Raw genomic sequence first — 24,510 nt, forward strand, 5'->3', positions numbered from 1 at the left:
TTGTTTTGCTATGTCTATCAATAAGGCACAGAGACAGACACTGAAGGTTGCAGGCCTTGACATCACAAATTTATGTTGCTTGCTCCCGTGTCAGCTCGGCAAAAAATTTATATGTGTAGTGTATGCGCCTTACTAAAGAACAAAAAAACTTGTTTACAAAGAAGTATTATAACCGTAATAGAAATATGTACAGAGATAATATATAAAATAATTAATAAAAAAGGAACTATATAAGAAAATAGTAGTTTCTCATCCTCATTTTTTTTTATATATAATAGTTGAATTCCACCCGGAGAAGCCGGATAAACCAGCTAGTTATACATATATACAAATAAAAGTTGTATTTTATAGCTTTCCACTTTGTTGCTAAAAGTTCTACTTTTAACTGAACCAAGAAAACTATATGGACCGAAAATCCAAGTCTATATTAATCGCGCCGTACAAATTCTTAAAATGTTAAACAATAGAGGATCCAAAAGGTGGGTTATGTAATTCACGGATATTCCGTCAAAAACAACTAAAATATTTGTAATAATCTTTAAGATATTCATAAAATTTAAAATTTAGAAAAACTTTAACAAAACAATACAAATTTTTCTAATAAGATCTTTCGTGAGACGAAACCTTGAGAAAACATAATTTTTTACTCTCTTAACTCAAACTGAGGTTGCCCTTAAATTCTTAAAACTTGTTTTCAATTCCATCTTATTTTTAGTCGCACATAAGGAGTTTTAGCCTTGGGATGCTCCAGAATTAAGATTTTTAAACATGAATATATGAATGATGTTATCATTGACTTATGGCTACATGAATAACATAATCAACGTTTTATTTTGAGAGGACTATATTTGCTTTGCTACTTATTTGTTTAGCGTATTTTGTTTATTTTTTAGAAAAATTAAGTACCAAAATGCATATATTCCTTTAAATTTAAGAAACATAAATTTTAAATTTAAGAAACAAACATTTTAAGTTTTGCAATTTTTTTAAATCAAATTATCTAAAGGGCTAACGCAAAACTGCATTTGTTTCTGGCAATCTTTCTCATTTTTTAGCTTTTTGCATCTATAAAAATACGTTTCAACATAATTTCTGACATTTTAACTTAAAATTCACCAATTTCCTTAATTATTGTATATTTATTTAGCGCTTAAATTTATCATTTTTAGAAAACTCTTGGAATCTTGGAAAGCTTTCATATATCGTTGAAATTAAATGGTTGGACAATACCTTTGATGGACAACAGTATTCTAAAAATATCTAATTGTTAAAATTGTCACTTAAAACCTTAAAATATGCACAGAATATTCAAGAACATTTTTTAATCAGTGCCCAAAAACTCGTCTTTATGATAAGAGGGTGCCCAACCTCCACATTTAAGGCCCTGATCCGCCCTTGTTGATAAATAAGTCATCTATCTTTTTCAAAATTGTCTACCATCAAATTTATACAATTTATCAAAACAAAAAAAAGATTTTTCGAAATCAACCATAATTGAATATACGATCATTAATCACTGTCCACCCAATTTCGTTGTCGCGATGATATGCTAAAATGGCGTGAGGCAAGAGAGAAAAGGGTGCCTGTACAGTGTAGATTTTTTAAAGTATGAGCAAAATCTTTGCAATAAATTACCTTACCACCACAACATCTTACAGAAAAATGCATAAATAATATAAAAAAAAAACATGATATCATATTTATGCTTCCCTATGTATATATTTTGTTCAAACCAATGTTTGACGTGTTTCATAGTCAAAGACGAGGAAGTATTAATTCTATCTGCATAGAGAAATTCATACCGCTGAAGGGCACTAATAGATAAGGCATGTACTTGTATTATCATATTAATAATATCTTCGGAATTTGAATAACTGATTTACAACATAAAGTGTGGGAAAAAATTCATAGCCGTTCCGTTGTAGGTACAATAAATATACAATAAACTATAAATATAGATAGATGTAAAGGTAAACTATTTTAAGATGATTTTTTCTTTTATAAACATAAATCATTAAACGCGAAACAAAAAATTGAGAAACAATTGCAACTACCAGAGCAGTGTGGTGGAAATTTGAAATTGCTTACAAGTCGGAGGGACAATTCTTCAAACCATACTATGTTGCAATCCGAAGGTGGTTGTGTAATGGTATTGTTATTGGCAAAACATTACTCATGGAGAATTTTTCGCCAAAGGATGTCCCTTTGAAAATACGTAAGTGGTCTACTGGCAAATTAATTAATTAAGAACAATAAGTCTCTGTAAATTGTTGGCACAAATATTCAATCATTTATGAATGAATAGTATGATAACCTTGGACTGATATTTAGAATTTGAACTTGTGTTAATAAAAAGATTTGTTTAATTTCGCTAGGTAGGTTCAAAAGTTTCTTATTTTTTAAATATACTGCTAGTATACACAAGTCGGTCGTTAATAATAAAGCCAAAATACTTAAAAGAACCTAAAACACTAAGGTCAACTTAATTTTAGACAATCACACTAAAACTGCTATTTCCGATATTAAATTCTAAAGTCAATGTCTTCACTTATAATCAATGGTTAAAATTTTGTTCACATGAATATTTACAAATACGTCGATTTTTTTCGGTCAACAGTAGTTTTAAGAATAGTGTACTAGCGAAAATTATTTGGTTAAGTTAATATTACAATTAAGTTATATTAATTGTATTTTAATATATTAGTATTCCTAAAATATATTTATTATTATCTTTAACTCTGATTATTTATTTCCTATTTTACTCCTTTGCATCAAATTAAAAGGTTTTGGATAAGGTTATAGTAGTAGTAGTATCGTATAGTAATTATGTATTAAAAAAGCACAAAACAACGTATTAAACTATTGCTAAAAAATGATTTAGTCTTCTTTCACTTTAAAAAACACAATTCAGATCTTGGGTTACTTTGTAATACTTAAACTTTTTAAAAGTTTGCCGATCCCATCTATTCACCTTTTTAATATTGTATTCCATTATCGTAACGGAAAAACAAAATGATCATGTTTCTTCAATAAAAGCGGTTCTAATTACAAATGTTCAAACATTTTGCATCTTATATCTTATTACCCTAAACAAAATTTAAGTTTATGTGAAGCTGAGATCTAGTGAGCAAACAAAATTCAGTGAATGTATGCATGTATTAATACACATTTCATTCTCGGAAGTGAAAAACCAAGTTTTCAAAGATTCTTCGGAATATATTTAATTTGTGTTTAACACCAACTTAGAACCAGAGTCATATGCTTCAAGATTTTATGATTCTGCAATGTTTACATTCAATTACTATTCAGCTTGCCTATAGAAATACAATACTTTTTCTGTTTGTAGAATATTAAATATTTGCAAATTTTCTAAACCACACAAAGTCTCAAAGAAAATATTTTGTTATAAAATCAACTAACGCAACACTTTTTGAGTGAAATATCAAACTAAAGTTCGAACAACAGCTCTTTCGTTTATTTATCAATTCAATCGGGGAATGGCGAGAAGAATACATATGGATTTTTTTTAAGTATGTGAACCCCACAAGGCTGTTGATTTTGTGTTCAAAGTAATAAATTTATATAGATATATACTAAGGTGCAATTTAAAACACCAACGTTTGGTTTGTTTTCCTACAACTCCAGACAAATATCTGTTTTTTCGTTTTGAAGTTATTTAAAGTAAACAAGATATAGGTACATGCATTTGCAATATTTTTGCACTGCTAGTAAGCATATCTGTAAGATATGGTCGGAAGAAAGCGTGCCCGATGAATGTATTGTTTGCCCGATCCTGAAAAAAGGAGACCCTCTAAACTGCACCAACTATAGAGGAATAAGTCTACTTAACATCGCCTATAAAATCTTCTCTGCCGTAATATGTGAACGTCTAAAGCCCATCGTCAACAACCTGATAGGTCCTTATCAGTGTGGTTTTAGACCAGGAAAGTCCACAGTTGATCAAATATTCTCATTACGGCAGATCCTGGAAAAAACTCAAGAACACCAAATCGACACCCACCATCTTTTCATGGATTTCAAGGCCGCATATGACAGCATCTACAGGGACAAGCTGTATAGAGCCATGTCTAGTTCTGGCATCCCTGCCAAACTCGTCCGTTTGTGCAGGATGACCATGGAGAATTCACGCTGCTCCATAAAGGTTGGAAACAACTTAACAGAACCTTTCGATGTCAAAAAAGGTTTTAGACAAGGTGATGCGCTGTCATGCGATTTTCTTAACATCGTGTTTGAAAGAATAGTACAGAGCTCACACTTCAACACTAGAGGCACTATCTTTCAAAAGTCTGTCCAATTACTGGCATATGCTGATGACATTGACATAATCGGAAGAACTCAGCGAATGAGGGCAAAACAAAGTACATGCTGTCGTCTAGAAAGGACATACAACACCGACGTTTTGGTCAAAACGTCACAATCGACAGACATAACTTTAAGGTAGTCAAGGACTTTGTCTACCTAGGCTCCGCTGTAAACGCAGAAAACAACACCAGCGCTGAGATCAAACGCAGAATAACTCTTGCTTCGAGAGAAAAGTTCTTCGTGTGATCTACGGTCCCGTATGCATCGCAGGGGAGTGGAGGAGAAGATGGAACGACGAACTGTACGGGCTGTACAGCGACGTAGACTTAGCCAGAAGAGTAAAAGTCCAACGACTAAGATGGCTGGGTCACGTAGAGCGCATGGAAACCAATGGTCCGGCCCGGAAAGTCTTCGAATCTGCACCCACAGGACAGCGCAGTAGAGGAAGACCGCGGATCAGGTGGCGCGCACAAGTGGAAGGGGACCTCACCCAACTTGGAGCGCGAAACTGGAGCCATCTAGCTAGGGACCGAGCCATTAGAGACTGAGCCCCTAGCCAGTCTGATTATAGGCAAAGATCGTTTTACACCTTAGATTCAGCACAATAATAATAAGCTGAAATCTGAAGGGATAGCTAGACTGAGGAGTCAGACGATGTTGTGAACATTATGCTTGTATGTAGGGGAATATAGTTAAGATCAGTAAACAACATTTAAGCCATGTTACCTAGGGTGAGAGGGAACATTGGAAAGAGGAGCGTTGCATATAATTTTCGTCATAACAACGTAAGAGGTGGTGTGGGAGTTTTGTAGGAGAAAGTAATGATTGTGCAATTGTCAAGGATAGAAACATCCTTTGGTTACAGGAATCATCTGGAGAAAGTTCTTAAAAGTCATTGACCTCACTCAGCTTCAACAACTCGACAACATCGAGACTCGAATTTAAGGCTTACGAGAAAACAAAACAAATAGTTTTATTGGTTTTTGATTTAAAAATAACAGTAATACCCCTATCAATGCAAGTCGAGGATTTTAACTACTGGTTTAAAACCAAACGGTTTCAAATGTGTGTAACTTTAGATTTGTGATAAAATCAACACCTTTCTAGTAAGTCTAAGCACGACACGACATAAACAACCAACATCGAGCCATTTAAATTTTGTTTATTAAAAATGAACTGTCCAGAAATTTAATTCTGTTTAAATGCCAAATCACAGAACAGGATGAGTGAAAACCTGACAAAAAATTAATGTTTTTAAAAATTACATTGAAACACTTATTACCCTAAAGATTCGGGATAAATAAGTTACCAAGTTCTAAAAACTTCTTAACAGGCCACCCTCTGTATTAAAGATATGGAAATAATTACAACTGAAAACCATAAGTTGTTTCGTCGATACTATGACCTTAATGCCGGATCTTTCAAAGATCTTTTTAACTTACTTCAAAAAAGTGTTATGCAAACTTCAAACATCTTCGGGTGTATGAAGAAGTAAAACTCTTTTTAAGATCTTAGAGCGATCTTTGATCATACCTGTCAAAATATGCCACTTATAACAAAAAGATACGTATCCAATTGAGGATAATTATTTCTGTCTGAAAATAATAACAATACTTACTACCCACGGCTAGTTTAATACAAAAAATCTCTTCTAAAAATCAAAGATCTCATCAATTGAGTTGGTACTACTCGTTAAGTTAAACATCTGTTAAGTTATTCTTCTTCTTCTTTTTTTCATATTCAATTTTGTATCTTATTGTTCAATCCCATTTATTTTTAGATGTTTCGCAATATAGAGTGTTGTATTTGTTAATGGTACCCCACATTGTGTGCCATGGTCGTTCGTGTCTCTCTAGAATTTTGCTTTAGAAACACAAGCAAACAAATCTTTTAAAAATATCTAACCACTTATTTGCTGGCAGATGATTAACTTATATCTTTTTAAGTTTATTATTTGCCTTTGATTTTTTCCGCTGCAGTGGTTTCCGCTCAAAAAAAATAAACATAAATTAAATGTTACAGCATTTTAATCGTTTGTTGGAGTACTTTCAGAAGCTCATCACATACAGCTGTTGTCTATCTACGAGCATACAATAGGACTATAAGGCAAGGTTTGCCTAAATGGCAGTAGTTGTTGTGTGAGGTAATCAATCATTATGTAAAGTTTCATTGTCTAACAAAAACTGTATTGCGCTTAAGCCTTTATACAACTATAAGGTGCACAAATATTGACATATTTTCTTAATCACCTTCAGTGATACATACAATATAGTATGCACTTGCAACCAATCACATCCAATTTCAGTGATAAAACATTTTATTGCAAACGATATTGAAGACGTCCATACATGACCGGTAAACAAAAACCATAGACAACAAAAATGTGGGTTGTTAAGTTAAGAAATTCGCTTTTTGGGCACAAAAATAACTTGATATAAAAATAATTATGGAGAATTAAGCGCTGGGGGATCTTACGATAAGATATTTCTCTCACTGATAAGCAATTTTTTATATTGACCATGCACTAAAGGGGTTATGTATATCCTTATAATGATTAGACACATTGCTGGCAGTTAGAAAACAGAAAGAGATGCACATTGGTTATGAATGTCTGCACATTGTAATGCGTGGGAAGTATTGAGCCTGGTAAAGAACTCCACATTCGTGAAGTGCACCTGTAGAATCTCTGTACGTAACAATTCGCCCGAAAATGAGCTTAAGGATGAACCGATGATCATTCCTAGAAGTACGGTTAAACGGTTGAATTATTTGAAGTGAGGAATGCAATCGGCTATTTCACTAGAGAATTTTGTATACAAATAACTACAAAACAATGATGGACATGAGACCTTTCGGCGGAGTTCTCGGTAAAAGAATGGTCTCCTATTATTTTTAGATCTCTCTTTTCAATTCTATCCAAAAGACTCAAGTACGTTATTGGGACACCAGCCAAAATATAAGAATTATACTCGAGTTTTGAACAAATTAAAGTTTTGTAAGTTATAGGCTGATCAGAAGAATTAAAAAACTTCTTGCATCGTCTAAGAGAACCTAAACACTTAGCAGCACTTTATCGATGTCAAATATGTGATCACTCTACAACAAGTGGTTTGAGATGCACATACCGAGAACTGAAAGCTATAATCAGTCTCTTTCTAAATCTCGCTTTATATAAACCTATTATTGAAAATTCCACGTTTCCAGCTATAGTTTTCATTACAAAAGAAGGATAATAATAAACGGAATTATGATGTTTTCATTGCAAAAATACGTAAGGTAAAGCCACAAAATCAATCAATTCTAACCTCCTACTACAAACTTCGACTCACACTTTACAACACCTGCTATATGAATTCATCTTGATTGAGATACTATGCTCGTGACACTTATTCCCACGTTAATTACAATATATACATATGTAGAACCCAATATATCATTCATGAATTCAAATGAATTTCAAAATTGTCACACATTGCTTTTCTATACTCCTCGTCCCATCCCGACCCGTTCGGTTCCAGTCTTTTGATAACCTTCTGCAAAACTAACACCCATCATGCGTTTGTATATACAATTTCACATAATCAAGCACTAAGCAAAACTCAATTGAAGTGATATATTGTGCGACTTACATACTCACCGAACACCTCAGGCCCATTCTGCTGTTGATACCCACATTAATTAAGTCTTTCAAGTTGACACAATACGAGCAACAACTTATAGTTTATGCGAACTGGACGTGTATAATTAAACGTCACACTTCATTGTATTGAGTCACGGTAATTATTATGTCACCGGGCTTTTATGTTCAACATTCACTTTCATTTTTAGACTGATGAATTTCACCGCATAAGAGTGATATCTAACGCCTATACCTATATTTACCTATACATATATTATAGTTGTTTTTTTTTTTTAATTTTCAGATTCCATTGATGCCAATGAATAACTTATCTTGACAACTAATAAGATGCCAACATGCGATAATAAATCTAAGCTGACATCTCTTGGAAGTCTCTCAGCAGCCGAACTTGACCATCATGACTCCGAAGCGGCCAAAGTCAAACGTACCAAAGAGCAAGCATATTTCAATTCCTATGACTTCGATGCAATAGAAGTTCTGCCATACGACGAAGATGAAGAAGTATGCCCGAAACAAAATCATCAACACCATGCAAGCCACTCAACTCATCACTATTCTAAATACGCTGTTCCCGGATCCAAAGCCTACCATAATTTACAACAGTCACATTCAAATTTATCATCTGCATTAACACCTGGCATCACACAACCAGACGTTAGCCATAATTTGAAAAATCAACCTCATCATAACCAACAGTCACAGCATCAGTTAAAGTCAAAGAAGAAAAAAGATTCCACATCCAGTCATTGTTCCAGTACCAGTAGCAGTTCCTTTTCTCATCCCAATAATCCAACGAACGCAAAGAGAACCTATTTGAAAAGAATCGGTGCGTTTTTGACGTCACATTCGATAGGAAAACAATCTTCAATTGAGACTTTGGCTGATATTGAGAAGCAGACCAAGTGTTCCTCATCGTCAAATCAAGTATCGTTAAATAACAGATCTGCTGTGGCGAAACTTTTTGAAAGCAGCACTACCAACACCGACGATGTTCCCGCCAGCGGAAGTATTAAGCGAGATCATGTCATAGATGAAACTGCCAATGGTAATTTTCTCCTCCCGAGGGCCATGCTGAAGTATCAGAGGTAAGTGTTGTTGAACTAAATAATTGTAATGCTTAATAAGTCAGCAATAGCGATGTTAAGTAAGTTGAAAAAATGTATCTACAGAGAAAAACAAAGACAATTTGGAATAGGTTTTATGAAACATAATATATGATGAATGTTTTTTGTTTTTTTTTTTTAAAGTCAGTGAAATTTATTGCAAATGATATAGACTTTGGATTTAGATGCAAATTTTTTTGGGAGAGGTATACTCGCATATTGCAGTCAGTGATGTATAATGAATTATTCATTGACTGTCAGGAATTTTTTTCAAAGGAATTTACAATGACGCTGCGCTTGTAAGTGCTTCTATATTTTTAGCAAACCTCCTTTGGATATAAATCGATGAAGGTGCAATAGAGTGAAGTTTTAAGCCATTTTCAAATAAGATTTATAGGTATTGAGGCTTTGTATTTTTGATTGAGGTTTTGAGATATGTAAATCAAAACCTAAGGCGAACATGGATAACATTTTATAAGGGCTGTTCTTTCTATTTGCTTTGATCCGATTGTAGAAAATATTACTAACAATTAGAGATCAATTCGAAAAATAAAATGATTCCAATATCAATACATAAAAGCGAGTATAATAAATTTAATCTTAAGTATGCAGCCTTAAAGACAAATATCATAGTTTTTATGCGGGTATACCTTCCAGTGTTTCAACAGCACTAGAAGTTGTTTACATAAAATATCTAAAAGTTTCTATTGTAAATGTAAAACCAACATAAATATAAATTTCAAAATTTTTAAAAAATCTGCCATTCTCTGCTGTGTACAAAAAACTCATTAACCCATTACCTGCCACTGTACCCAATTGAGTAGAGTATTTTTGGCTTTGATTAAAATATATTTTGAATGAAAACCAAGCATGTACATCTGTTTTCTCATTTGAAATAATAGGTCAAAAGCTATTTTCAAGTATTGTTTGGTTACCTTTCGTTTCGTTCATTTTTTTTAAGCCGTTTTGTGTCCTTGCGAATGTAAAAGGTTTATAAAAATTTTAGTTAGGTAGGTAGAAATGGCGATCTCAAGGCAACCTAGCCTGAGATCCAATTAGCGCTGTAGTTCGCCGTTTTGATACCAAAAACTCGTTTGACCTGTGATAGAAAGGGAAAGATTTATAAAGAAGCTTTATAGCGATTATGTTAGAGCCATTTTGTAGCATTGAGAAAAAAGATTAGGTCTCTAATCTTTGTCTCAGATAGCTCATGAAGTTTGTGAAAGAATGCTTTTCCAAAGTATTTCATTCTAGTGTTTGCCAAAGCAGGACATTTTCAGAGGAAATAGATTATCGTTTCACTTTCTCTTTGGTCACTACAACTACGGCAAAAGGTGTTGTAGGAGAATGCGAGCCTTTGGTTGTCTAGGGATGTCCAAGCCCTCCCAGTCAATTCTAAGCTTAGCAATGCTATCACTAAGGATATCCCACACACTTAATTACCCTATACCCCCTGAGCATCTCAGAGTCAAAACTAGGGTAAGGGCCCTCACTGTTTGATATAGTGTATGAAAACACCATCTCAGAGAGCTTGCCCTCGATAGAGTTCCACACGTTCAGCAGACTTTTGCTGTTTGTGGAGAGCTCATCCAAAACTGCTACGTGGAGGTCATCCCTGACAACCTCACTAAGAGTACGCAGTTGCGCTGCTCCAGAAGATGGTGCTTGCACTGGCTTTGTCCGGTCGTCAAGCTTGCTCTTTTTCTGAGACGTGCAGATCCCTACCTGAGATCTGTTTAACTTAACGGCCTTTTCTCGGCTGGCCAGAAAGTTGTTGTATTCATCAACAATCTTCTGGTACTTTATTTTATCTTGGTGGTCCCTCTCATGAATCACTCCGGTCTTTTCATTTTAGGTAATCTTGGCAAGAATGTGAGAGGCCGTTTTGAAGCGGTTCCTGAGAAGAGCGCCTTCCGATGGTTTTTTGGTTCCTTGAGTTGCACTACTACTCGAGGGTTTCGGTTTTGTATACGGTTTAGGAAGTATAGGCAGTGCTATTCATATTCCTGTAGTTTTGGGTTGCTCACAAGTGCTGGAACTACCAGCACTAAATTAGCTCCCCTCCAAGGTCTCCTGGCTGGAGGCCAAGAGTTCATCCTCCAAGTCTGTGGATGGTTTTACGTTTGTCATGTCTAGTTCGTCCATTTTGAAAAAGTTTTTTGAATGTTGGTCCCACGAGTAGGTCGGGGTAAGGCAGAAGATAAGACAGACCCTGCCAAGGCATCCGAATGAGCTCGTTAGCCCCCCAGCCTTTCATTCTTCGGCACGGATTATGTAAGACGCTCACACCACCACTGAAATTGGGGACCCCGTATCTATGGTGAAATTGCATTGCTAAGGCTTGCTACTATTAAGGAGTAGGAAACTTCAGCAATTCAACCTGACCTTAGCTGATCCCCATCTTGACAACTTGCAAGACAACTGTGGTGATCATTACCGCCTGGCACCCAGTGGGAGGGTTTGAAACGAGGATTTCTTGCCGGGCATACAAATTTTAACTAATGACTAACTTGTGAAAAATCTATCATGTTCATTAGGTTATTAATCAAGAAAAAATACTTTAAAAAGATATCAAAAAAGTATTGCATCTTGTTCGTGGCAAGTCGTACACAAAAGTGATGTAGTCGATTGTACACTGGCCAAAACCGTGTTAATTTGTTTCGATAACTATTTCATCAGCCATGACCTTATGACCACTTTACGTGACAAAAGGACAAAATAATGTCCACTCAAATCATTAAGGCAAATCGAGGGTACTTCCATCACAAATTTGACAAAAACAACAACATTATGTTTGCATTATGGAAAGATAATGCTGTTAAAACCGTTGCAACTAATTACGATAGCTTGGGTCTACCTTCATGACCAATTTGTCAACAATTACCGAATCAAAGTAAAAGGTAAAAAATGGTGGTGGTCATTGTTCACACACATGCTCAACTCAATGAAGGTTAATGCTTTTTGACTCCATTGTTTAAAAAACAATAAAAACCGCAATCTTCTAACATTTTTACGGACCATAACAAGTACTTATTTACGTACAGGGCCGGCACAAAAGCTCCAAATAAGCCAAATGTTCCGATAACCATGGTTCGCAGTGAAGGAGGATATTTCCCTGAAAAAAATAAAAAATGAACTATCAACTATCTAGATTTTAAAGATGCTTGGTATTTAATTGGTTAAATAAGTTAAAAAAAATGTCAGAACTAAAAACATGCCATATGGATACATTTTATTGTGATCACTTTCAAAGTTTTTGAAACCCAATAAGTTGTGGTTAGTACAGTAACAGATCAGTACAGTATTTTGTAAACACAGTATTTTGCAACAGTCCATAGAGAACCAGGGCCTAGTGACTTACAACTCTCAACCATTCCTGTGTACGACTACTGTTGTCAGGGATGGAGGGGACCTACAGTTTATATGCCGAATCTGAACAGCTTATTTGAGAAAGCACTTTATCATGACAAGAATTACTCCAGAAAAATTCGTCAATTCCTCGCAAGAGGCAGTACCCGTGAATAAAACTTTAGGTGGCAGAGGCAGGGATCGAACCCAAGACCTCTCGAATGACAGTCCAAGGCACTCACCATCATGCCACAGGTACTACATTCATCATTCTACATGATTTAATTTTAAGAAGTTCTTTTGAACTCTTATCTTATCACGTATATATAGTTTTCACGTTTTTTACTATAGGTGTTCTATCGTGTTTTCATATATTGACTTAGATATAATTTGTATTAAATTCGCAAAACCACACTTCTAAATATATTACAAAAAAACAGCCCGGGATAACTTCCTCCGTCTGTCAATTTTTCTTACTTAAAACTTTACAAAATATTCATAACAACATTTTGTGTGAGATAACTAATTTTTTCTACTAATACTTCAGTCGAAAACCATTTCTTATCTGTTTTTTGTTGTTTTTTGTTATAAAAGTTGTCAGTTATGGTTTGACATTTTTAGTCTAAAACTAACTTTTACCAATTTGTATGACTTTTTTCGAAAATTTGTGTTTCTATTTAATTTATCACACAATATAACCATTTTGAAGTCAATGCTTTCATTTTTATTCAATAGATATCCAGAATCAAATATCACTTTTTATCAATTTTGTGTACTATTTTTTTAGATTTTAGCTTTTATAAAAAAGGAAAGTGTTGGATTTTTATACAAATTTTACTGAATGTCGAAAACAATGTTTTCTATATGATAAAATTAATTTTAAGCCAATATTCTTAATTTTTGAAAAGTTTTGTAAGTCATTTCTTACCAACTTTTTTTTGGTTTTCATTTTATTTGTTAAAAAAAAACAGTCAATTTGATTTTTATCAACATTTGACTAGTTGTCGTAAGCGTTATTCTTCATTGCATCATTATTTTCTAGATAAAACTAATTTTTGTAAGTAAAATATTAGAGGTGACAATTAATGTTCATGTTTGTTTGACTTATAAAAAAAATTGATAAATTCATATAATTTTTTTTTTCAAATTATATTAATTTGGTATCACGTCACAATATATAATATAAATTATAATTCAAGTCAATAGCTTTATTGGTTCGAGAGATATTTTTGCTGTTTTGAGAGTCATTTCTGCATCTTTTTGCATCATTATCTGTAAAACAAAATTTATTTGAAGTCGATATCTCTTCTGCTTCTTGAGCTATGGAAGACGAAAAAACGTACGTACACAAGCACCCACATACATCTCTCTAAAAATCTCTTATAAAGACTCTAGGGAACTTGAAACGTTGAGAATTGTCAAACTTTTCAATTCGACAAACCGGACCATTTACAATAACTTCCTATGGGAAGTTAATAATATTTATGTAGTTCCATTATATTTTTGAATTAAAGTAAATAATTCGTTGCCACAAAATAATTAATTAACTTCAAATAGGAAGTTGTTATAATGGGCCCGATTTGTCAAATTGAAAACTTTGACATTTCTCGACGTTTTGGTAAACCCTAAATATCTTACGAACCAAAAACGCTAGAGACTTAAATTAAATTTTGTATAATATATTGTAACGTGTATATTATAATAAATAAATAAAAAAAAAAACTGAAGAAAAAAATTTGTCACCTCGAAAATTTTACGAATAAAAAATGTTTTCATCTCCAAAACAATTGTATAACATTTTTAACATCTCATAAAATTTTGAGAAAAATTAAATTGGCAGTTTTTGTTACAAAAAAAAATAAAAACCTAAAAAAAAGCTTTTCAAAAATAAAAAATATTGTTTCAAACTTTTTTTTATTTCATAGAAAATATTGGTTTAGATATTCTGTACTTTTTTATATATAAAAATATAACAATTCGTTTTAACATAAAAAAATAAAATCTACAAGAAATAGTACGCAAATTTATTAAAAATTGATGTTCGGTTTTTGATATCACTTAAATTAATCTCACTCATCCAATTTGTAAAAATTTAAGAAATGCTCCTAAAATTGGTAAACATTTGTTTTCGTCTAAAAATCTATTTAACAAAACTAGATTTTCGAACTAAACTATTTCTTTATATGAAAAATATTGTTGGTAATTTTAAATGTTTTAAGAAATTGAACGGACAACTTTCTTAACCCAACACGAAAACCTACAAACTTTTAAACAAGACAAATCGACAGACGGGATGGGAAGTTATCAGTGTGGCCTCTTTTTGTTATTTCATCTGTTTAAGCCTAGAATTATTGCATATTAATTTTACGAATGTATTACAATTGATACTTAAACAAAAACTCCTAAATCACTGATCGACGCTTATCCTTCAACATTTATCATTTAAACTTTCAAAAGAGATTGGAAGTTATCTTCAAGTTAAGCTTTTTGTTTTTTTTTTTATAAGTCGTTATCGATAAACACTCACTTCAACAGCAGAGTAGATAAGCAAAAATTGAAAAATATTTCATTACGCACTTCGCGATACAAAAATTATAACAACATACCAGTTACTCTACTTTTATGACCACAATTACAAAAATTTCCACTAAATTGCATTGCAGCTCCTCTTGGCAATTACAATCCTCGCCAAGAGTAATTGTGAGGCTATTTCATCACCCGATAAATAAATTGGCCATCTGACATCAGATTACCCTCTGGCAACGGTTCTAATACGAATACTCATCAAGATGACGCGGCCGCGGCGGCAGCGTAGCATAAGCAATGAAGGTGCGCAAGTGCAGTAGCAGTCATATAGTTGTACTTCTACCCGACTGGTGCGGCAAGCGTCCGCGGCGGTGCGGCAGGCGTGGCGTGTGAAGTGGTATGGCATGGCATATGCAACCAGTCCCTGCGTCTGGTCAACCTTGCATTCTTTTGCAATGTGATGGTGAAATTAATACCATTACCGGTGTTGTGGACCGCAAAACTAAACCAAAGGGGCAACGTTGCGCACCAACTGCCAAGTGTGAGAAGGTAAATCATTCTTCTTTTTTAACTGGTTTGCAGAGCTGTCAACCCCCAGACCCAAGTTATTTTGCTACTTCTGTTGCTGGTTTTAAGTTGTTGCTTCTTCATCGTCGTTGCTTCTGTCTTCGTCCACTTCTCATGCGTAGATGAGCTCGTTTTCTTCGAGGTGAAGAATTCCATCTTCAAATATCAAGCTCACAATACAGTCAGCTAAGCTTCTCTCGACCGACCGTACACTCTCGATCTTCCATAGATTCCGATTCCAACACGAACCGAAATTAACGAAATTTACATGCACTCGCGTTTTTCTTACCGACAGCATTTCGATAAGGAGGTTAAGGCTTTAATCGGACGCCAAGCCGGCGAGCATCCAATGCACCAGTGTCAAGCTAGTCAGCATGTATTTAAATGTACTCTTTCATAGTATTTTATTGAGAGTTGTGCGTTTTTGTTGTTTCCCATCGAAATAAAATTTAGTATATTAATTTTGTCCTAAACTGTCACATAAAAATATCAACGATACAAAATTAACCTGGACATAAAATTTTGGGAGTCTTTTTTATTTTGAGTCAAAACCATTGTTGGTACGGAACGAGGTTAGCTAATGCAATGACTTTAAGGCTTTAAGCTGTAGCTGCACATACATAAGTGCTGTCAATAATTTGTCAATTACCATAGTCAATATCAATATCATGATGGGTGGTAATGACACAATTCGTGACATTTAACCAGACAGAGTTGTTTTTTTCAATGCACATACATACTCGTATGTACATACATACATTGTACAATACATAATTGTATATACGATATACATATGTACATTTCAAAACCATCTTATCATGTATAAAAGATGTTTCTTTTCTCATGAACAATCTGGGAGCTCTGACAGGTATCATTTTGTTATGAAGAGTGTTCGTTTGATAATGTTATTGCAAAAATGCATTCTTCAGATTGCAATTGAGGTCGACTGATTACCAAGACGTAAACTGTCTGTTTGGTTGAGGTTAATTTGGCATTTAATCAAGAAATCACCAAAGGTTCACGAAGTATGTGCAATTTCGTGATGTTGCAAATGAAGGTATTTTTTAGGGAAGTTTTTTCTTAGGTTCCAATTATAGCTTACATGTTGAATGTTAATATATTATAACCTAGGGATAAACATTGTGAAGTAAGCTTAGTTAACTGTTAACAGTTTCTGATTACGTTCAGATCGTAATAAAAAGAAAACAATATTAAAGATAAACCACACTGCAACAAAAAAGTTGTATGAGGAGATTAAAACGCCTCGAGAATAATTGATAGTTTCAATAAACTTTAAAAAAAAACTATAATATTATATACTGGGGGTTTTCTAAGTATGATTTGAATAAGGCTTTAAACCTAAAGTAATTTATTTGGTGATTAATTTTATACACTTCTTGGCATTTTTTTAATTCATTTAAAATTTTATTAACAGATTCGGTAAGGTTTGTTTATGAAGACCTGCTATTCAAGAAACCGTGCTGTTTCGATGCAATAATAGATCTACAATAAAAATAGAGGGGGTCATATACGATTGAACAGAAAAACTTAGACATAGCCCTGTAGTTAATACTATATATAGGTTTATGTTCCTATTATTCGAATAAAACAAAAATAAAGAAATCTTTCTAAAGCTTTGTGGAAAATGGCTTGAAAAATAAAATAAAAAGAAGTTAACATAGACAGAGTTAGTACATTTTTTGTAGTAATTTTATAGATTAACCATCCATACCAGTTGATAATGATCCTTTTTAAGTAGCCTTAATTTTTGACGTGACTTATTTTTAAAGATTATTGCTGGTGTCGTAGGAAGCCATAGGATATACTTACTAAAACGTGCGGGTTTCATAATTAGACTATCTTGATTTCAAACCATCTATTATATGGACCAGAAGTTGCATTGATCTTGATAATAGTTCTGTCGTTCATTCGCGTCCAAGTTTCTTAAGTTGACTTGGCATTTAGAAGTTGTTAAAGAATATATTTATAGATTTTATTGAATATTATCATATCAAATATGTTAACCTAAATACGTGTGCCACGAATGTTGTAGCGTTATCTATCATGTTTTTTTTAACTGTAATGTTTTTCTTAAACTTCAGAATAGCTTATAGCAAACATCAATGTACAATCAGAGGCTCATCATAAGCGCATGTGTGTTAGTTTTTAGTAAGTAAAATAATACACAAGCACAAAATTGATATAAAAAACTTAATAAGTGAAACACGAACTAATAAAAAAAAATAACATGTACAAAAAAACGTTTAAAATAGTGGGGCACTAGTTCTAAAAATTATTTAGATTTAAGACAATAGATGAAGAGCTAAACTAAAAAAAACATATTATACTTCATTGGTACGTGTTAATATTATTAAAATTATTATATTAAAAACAAAAAACCATTAAGCTTGCTACCAAGACAGAGTTACCAATACTTTCTAGACTCCCAATCAAAAATTAGAACTAAGGACCGATTGTTTTTCGAAATCTTATACTATAACATTGAAAATGAAAACATTAATATTTGTTTAGATGTACATTTTTATTTATTTGCAATCGTATTGAGAACTCCCCGCAAAATTATCTTAAGCAACAAAACTATTTTTTGTATTACACTTCAGAATTTTCAGAAAGTAGTTAGCTTATAGCAAGCGTCAAACTACGATCAGAGGCTCATCATAAGTGCATGTGTTAGTTATTAGTAAGAAACTAATACAATTACATCCTAATACACTCACAAAAAAAGCATAACAATTACTAACATTTAACATGAATTATTACAGTACAAAAGAAATAAAATAAAGACGTTTACGATAGTCTGGTTCTAAACAATGATTTTAATCCCACCTTATTTAAATTTAAATCCATCGATGAACAGTTTAAGTTATATAAAATGCTCATCCGACTTAAAGCTTCATTTTTACCATAGTTAGATCTATGGAAGTCAATATGTATAAAGTCAAAAATACACAGGTGATGATTTCCACCTTGGTAATTCAAGTGTACACAAGATAGCAAATAAGATGCACCAATTTTACCATTAATGAGTTGATGAAAAAATATTAAGTCATTATAAACAAGCCTATAATTTAGAGCTAGAAATTGCATTTGAAGAAGCAGAATACGATGTTCATAGGGACGTAGATCATAAGGGTCATCCCAAGGATGACCCTTTAGGGCAAAGCGAGTTTAATTATGTGAATTGATTCAATACGTTTTCTTTGAATTTCGTAATAGGGAGTCCATACCTGCAAAGCATATTCAAGATGAGGACGAACATGACAATTGTACAAAGAAAGAGTTACATAGGGATCATTGAACTTCTTGGCCCAGCGTTTTATAAAACCAAGCATAGAACTTGCTTTATTAACAAAAAAATTAATGTGATGTGTAAATTCTAATTTGGAACAGAAATGAACACCTAAATCTTTAAATGTGGAGACGCGACAGAGATTTTGCTGTGATATACAATAATCAAATACACTACATTTTAAAGGGTTGAGGCTTGTAAACGAATACGATCTTGGGTGGACTTTATTATCATAAACATTTGCATGTCATCAGCAAAAATAAAAGCTTCACTTGAGCGTAGACACGACAATATGTCGTTAATATAGAATAGAAAAGGGCCAAGATGGCTTCCCTGGGGAACACCAGATTGAGCAACAAAAGGTTCAGAATGACAATTTCTAAATTTTACCTCATAGGATCTGTTTTCAAGGTAGGGAAATCAAGAGCTTAAGGATAATTCCGTGGCTAAGTTGGTTGGAAACCTTTGCAATGGGTATGTAGTTTGTTATATCCGCCTTGTTACTTTTCTTGAAAATTGGTGTTAGAAATTACTTCTTCCATATACTGGGAAATTTGGCTGTTTTTAGAGAAAATTTGAATAAGAACGTAAGGGTTTCAACTAAAGCATTACTACACTTTTTTAGTACTATCGGGGGAATACCATCGGGATCGGCTGAGCAGTCATCATTTAACGCAGATAAAAGATCAGGGACCGTCTCTGTAGCGCAGGTATGTGACTACAGCTAGTTTGCGAAACGGAGTGAAGGTTATGAAAATATACTTCATCAACTTCTTCAGGGCTATTAACAAAGGACTCACGGAAAGTTTTTGCCTAAGCCTTACAGCTATCAACATTTTTTATATAATGAAAGGTTCTTGTTAGTGAAGTTAACTGGCAAGCCATCTGATTTTTTCTTTAAGTTTACAAGTTTCCAAATTTTTTAGTATCAGTAACAGAAGTTGATTGGAGACAGAGTTTTAAGATAGGTTTTCCATGCCTTATTTCTTTTGTTACGCAGTAAACGTGTACCAAGGGTGGTAAAAGTTTGTATTTCTTGATTTTTTTAAAGGTACATTGTTTCTAAACAATTTTTAATGATCTTATAAAAACTTGAAACTGCTTCCTCAATATTAAAAAAGGCTTAAGTATCAGCAATCCCAGAAATGGTTAAATCTTCAGACAACAACTGAAAATTAGCTCTTCTGATGTCAAAACACTATAAGCCATCAAAGAAATTACTGTGTTCAGTATGGGGGGGGGTTATATTTATCAATATTGGTAATTCCTGATCTAGATTCTAGAACAAGAGTGCTAAAAGCGTCAGAAGGAAATAATACATCTTGTTTGCTGTAAGTCAGAAAGAAGGATTTTATGAAGAAGAGATAGATCGTCTTCGGATTGAATCCAGTCAATGTAAGGTAAATTAAAATCACCTAGAGGTAAAATATTGGTGTCCGAGCAGGACAAACTGATAATAAATTTTAATGCCAAATAGAGTTCGCTAAAAACAGACTCTAAGCTTTTTATAGGACGTTTAAAATGAAAATAGTCTAAGTCTGTACCATTAACTTTACACATACCAGTTCAAATGGAAAAGATACAGAAGACGAGAAATGTGTATTTTTTACCGCTATGAGAAATATCTTAAATGAAAACTCAAAACTTTACTGCTCTTCTAGGAAAGATAAAACCTTGTAGGTCTAAAGTCAGTATATTAGATGCTATCAAAATATCTGAATTATAATAGGGTTTTTGTCCGGTCATTTTGTTTGTTAAGAATTTACAGCGGTTTCAAACAATCTCGAATACAGATTTTTGACACATTGTTTTTAAACAGTACTTTGTATATTAATGCGCTCCAGGTAATGAATGCAGTTTTATTAAAATATACCTTTACCACGGTTTAGATTGTTTAAGTTTAAAATGGAAAAGTTAAAAAATCCGTTTTTTAATCTTTAATTTAAAATATCAATACTTTTGAAAAATATTGTATAGCTTGTTTGTTCACACAAGTAACATATAACAAACTATTGCAAAAGGATATTGTGGAAACTTCGAAAAAAGAACTTCTGTATTGTTCTTTTCATAGAAATTTTGTCTGGGTCGTTTATTTAGGCCAAATATATAAAAAATAAATGTCTAAAGCCACGAAATTCAAAATTTAAATTTTAAGTACAAATCCATGAAGACTAAAATATAGGAAAATTCAATTACTTTATATGCACACTTGGGATGTTTGTGGACTTTTTATAGTTTTTAAACAATGATATCACTCGCTGGCAAGGTTTTTTTCTGGCTATAAAATTGCACTTTTCCAATGGGTTGAATTAATAACCGATTTTCAAATTAAATAAATTAAATTAATGTAGGTTTTTGAGATATTATTTTTTAAAATTCAAAAAAACATGTTATATAAAAGGCTTTTTGGGGATATATTTATTTATGAAGTACCTTTTGTTCATTAATATCTGTGATGGTTTTACCTTTCCATAATGCCTTTCTTCAATATTCAGTTGAAATAATTATATTATTTCATACAATATTTGGAAAATCTACACAAAATGTTAGAATTGTTGTTGTCTTATAAAAATCTGAATGAAATGTTTAACCATTTATGGTAAAACACTTTTAACAGAAAAAGGCAAACTTTTTGATAGAAAGTTTCGTTCTTGCAGCGAACCTGCATCAGACAAGATATATTAAGAGTTTTTTTAAGTTTAAAAAACCCTTAAACCCGATGTGGCAGACAAATTTAACGCAGAGATTTAAATAAAGGACATCTTAACCATTCAAAAAAAGGATGTTTTTATTTTAGGGACAGAACAAAAAACTTATTTTGCCGACCAGTGTATTCTAAATGCCTGTACCAATTTTTATCAACATTAGCACTTTTCCTGAGCAAAATTAGTATTTTATAATTGGGCTCTCCTATCAAGATTGTTTTGTTTCTCTAAATAAGAACTAATTGAAAAATAACCGTATTTCGTATTATTTTACAAAAAAAGAATGCAATACTCAGATCAACTCTACGTATAAAATTTTAAATATTAAATTATCTTAAATAAAAAGAATAAATAAAGTACGTATACACCATAGTGCACCATACTATTTATTTATATAAAGTGATCATGAACACCATTAGAAGTTTAAACAGATGCGAATGATTGAGCTTTGTATGCATACAAAAATATGTGCATAAATACATATATTGATATATTTAAAAGAATGTTTAATGAATATAATACTCAAAAAAATATATGTTTCCTGATAAAAACAAAAACACTCCATTTATTACTTGAAACGCTATTTTAAACAATCTACCTTTTTGATACAGCTGCAACTTCTAAGCACTTGCTTGCGATTCAAAAAAGTTGCTTAAGTTATTTTGTATAAAATCGCTTGGTCTACAAACTCAAAGGTTTTGGAGAATTTTTGTCACTTGTTAATAACGATGTGCTTAGTGTCTACCAATTTTCATTAATATGCGAATTAGGTTTGATAAATTGTATATCAATTTTGACTGAACTGTTCATTATAGACCAGACTTTGAAATTGATTTACTGTCATATGCAGCTGCAAAGAGTTGCATCATTATGGAAAACCACCGAAACCACATAGCTTAGAGCAACCCAGAAAATAAATTGGTTCTGGTGGTTAACCCGCCATAGTAACGAACTGAAAATATTGTGTCTCCATATTGAAATACCATTTATTAGATTTTGCTTCGAATTTATTCACCTAATTTGACGGAACCACCAATAACATTATACATACTGTCTCTTATTCAAAACAAAACTTAATACATAGAGTTCCATTTGCCCGATGTCTACAGACGGTCTTAGACTACATTTAAGTACAAACCCAGCGGCTCAGCGTCTGCACCCACGCTTAGACAAACATATATATATATATATATCCTTGATAAAAATAAAAACTAAAAAATGACCAAAAAAACTGAATCAAGTATCAATTCCGCATGTAAAGAATAAAAAATTATACTTACCATGCAACTATTCTCTGCGGGTTGTGTTTCCAAGCGAAGCTGACTTTCAATTTCAAATATTTACCCAAGCTTGGAGCTTAACGCATGCCTTGCCGTCTTGCCTATTTCCAGTCACTATACGTATATAATGTGGCAACCTCTTTAGTCTTGTATGTGGAGCAAAGTAAATTTATCTCTAGAGAAGCAATGATTAAAGTCTGTTGAAATACTTAAGCACCATACAACCAGTTTAAAGTATTGCACAGCTCATGAAGTACCTTTAACTGTTCCCATACGGATTTTTGTCTAGAATTGAACATTTTGGCATGTTTCTTGTACCAACTTAAAGTTGCGCCAAGACAAAAAAATGAATGCAATATAATCGGAAGGCATAAATAGGAAATGTGCTCGTAAATAGTTGCATGATACTCTGTGAGTTGCAACGATAAAAATAGAAATACTCGTAGATATGGTTGGTATGTGAATATGCATAGGTTTTGAATGTTTGATGAATAATTAATCGAGAGTGAAGGTTCAATTATTTGATGTTTTGTGTTGATTGAGGAATTATAATAATTGTATAGTCATATTTTTGTTTTTTAATCTATGTATTACTAAAGAAAAATTAGGTTTTAATATTTTGAGCTAACTGTGTTTTTTTCAAGGTACTAATATGGATTATTTTGATTCTTAACTCTAAGAGTCAAAAAAAGTCATTCACAATTATTAGTAATATAAAGATTTCACAAAGCTCTTAAAAAAACATTTCGATGTTTTTCGAGAAATGCAAATGTTCCCGTTGAAAATCGATCACCATCACCACCCATTTTAAATGATCTTTTTTGCATTCTTTCTCAATAAAGAACGTAAAGGCGAAAAAAAATAAAAAACTTAAAAGCGTTTTTAGAAGGTTATATGCATGCTTCCAATTAAATCAAAGTGGCCAGTAACAAAGTGGCGTACGTCATAATTAAAATTTTCTTAAAGGAATCTTACAGAAATGCTAAAATACTTGTAATCCGATTGGAAAGATTTTTAAAATCTTTCACGGAAAAATTATATGAGATATTTGAATTTGATATTTCTTGTGCACTGAAGTTACAAATCAGGTTTTCCAAAAGGTCAAGTTTAAGTAGCATTTCTTAAATTTTTACAAATTGGATGAATGAAATTAATTTGAGATATATCAAGAACCGAACATCAATTTTACCAAATTTGAGTTCTATTTCTTGAAGATTTTATTTTTTTTATGAAAAAAGGACTGTTGGATTATTATAAAAAAAACTACTGAATATCGAACATAATATTTTCTGTGAAATAAAATAAGTTTGAGGACAAAATTTTTAATTTTTGAAAAGCTATTTGAGTTGAAAGTAAATTTGTACGAAGTCTTGGGGTTGTTTTTTTGTTAGGTTCTCATTTTTTGTAAAAAAAAAACTGTGAATTCGATTTTTCTCAAAATTGTATTGAATGAAGACAACAAAATATTTAAAAAAGATTAAAGCAGTTTAAGGCCTCAAGGTTTTGAATAGATATTTGAGTCGAAAATCAAATTTTACCAATTTTGTTTAGGTTTTTATTTTTTGTAGAAAATCTGTCAATTCGATTTTTCTAAAAATTTTACCGAATGTTGAAAACAATATTTCTTATAAGCTAAAATAAGCTGGAATCCATAATCTCAAAGTTTTGAAAAGACATATAACATATGAAATTTTCTTTTAAATTTTTA

The 24,510-nt window shown here is 32.5% G+C and overlaps 1 protein-coding gene across 1 annotated transcript in view; it reads left to right on the forward strand.

The window, feature by feature from the left end:
- LOC129949639 (uncharacterized) overlaps positions 1-24,510 on the forward strand; it is a 117,103-nt gene that overhangs the window by 20,690 nt on the left and 71,903 nt on the right. Inside the window, exon 3 of the mRNA XM_056061211.1 lies at positions 8,247-9,048. Within this exon, the coding sequence (XP_055917186.1) occupies positions 8,291-9,048 (758 nt within the window). The 5' untranslated portion in view covers positions 8,247-8,290. The remainder of the gene's footprint in view (positions 1-8,246; positions 9,049-24,510) is intronic.

The sequence above is a fragment of the Eupeodes corollae genome, chromosome 3, assembly GCF_945859685.1.
Source record: "Eupeodes corollae chromosome 3, idEupCoro1.1, whole genome shotgun sequence".
NCBI lineage: Eukaryota > Metazoa > Arthropoda > Insecta > Diptera > Syrphidae > Eupeodes > Eupeodes corollae.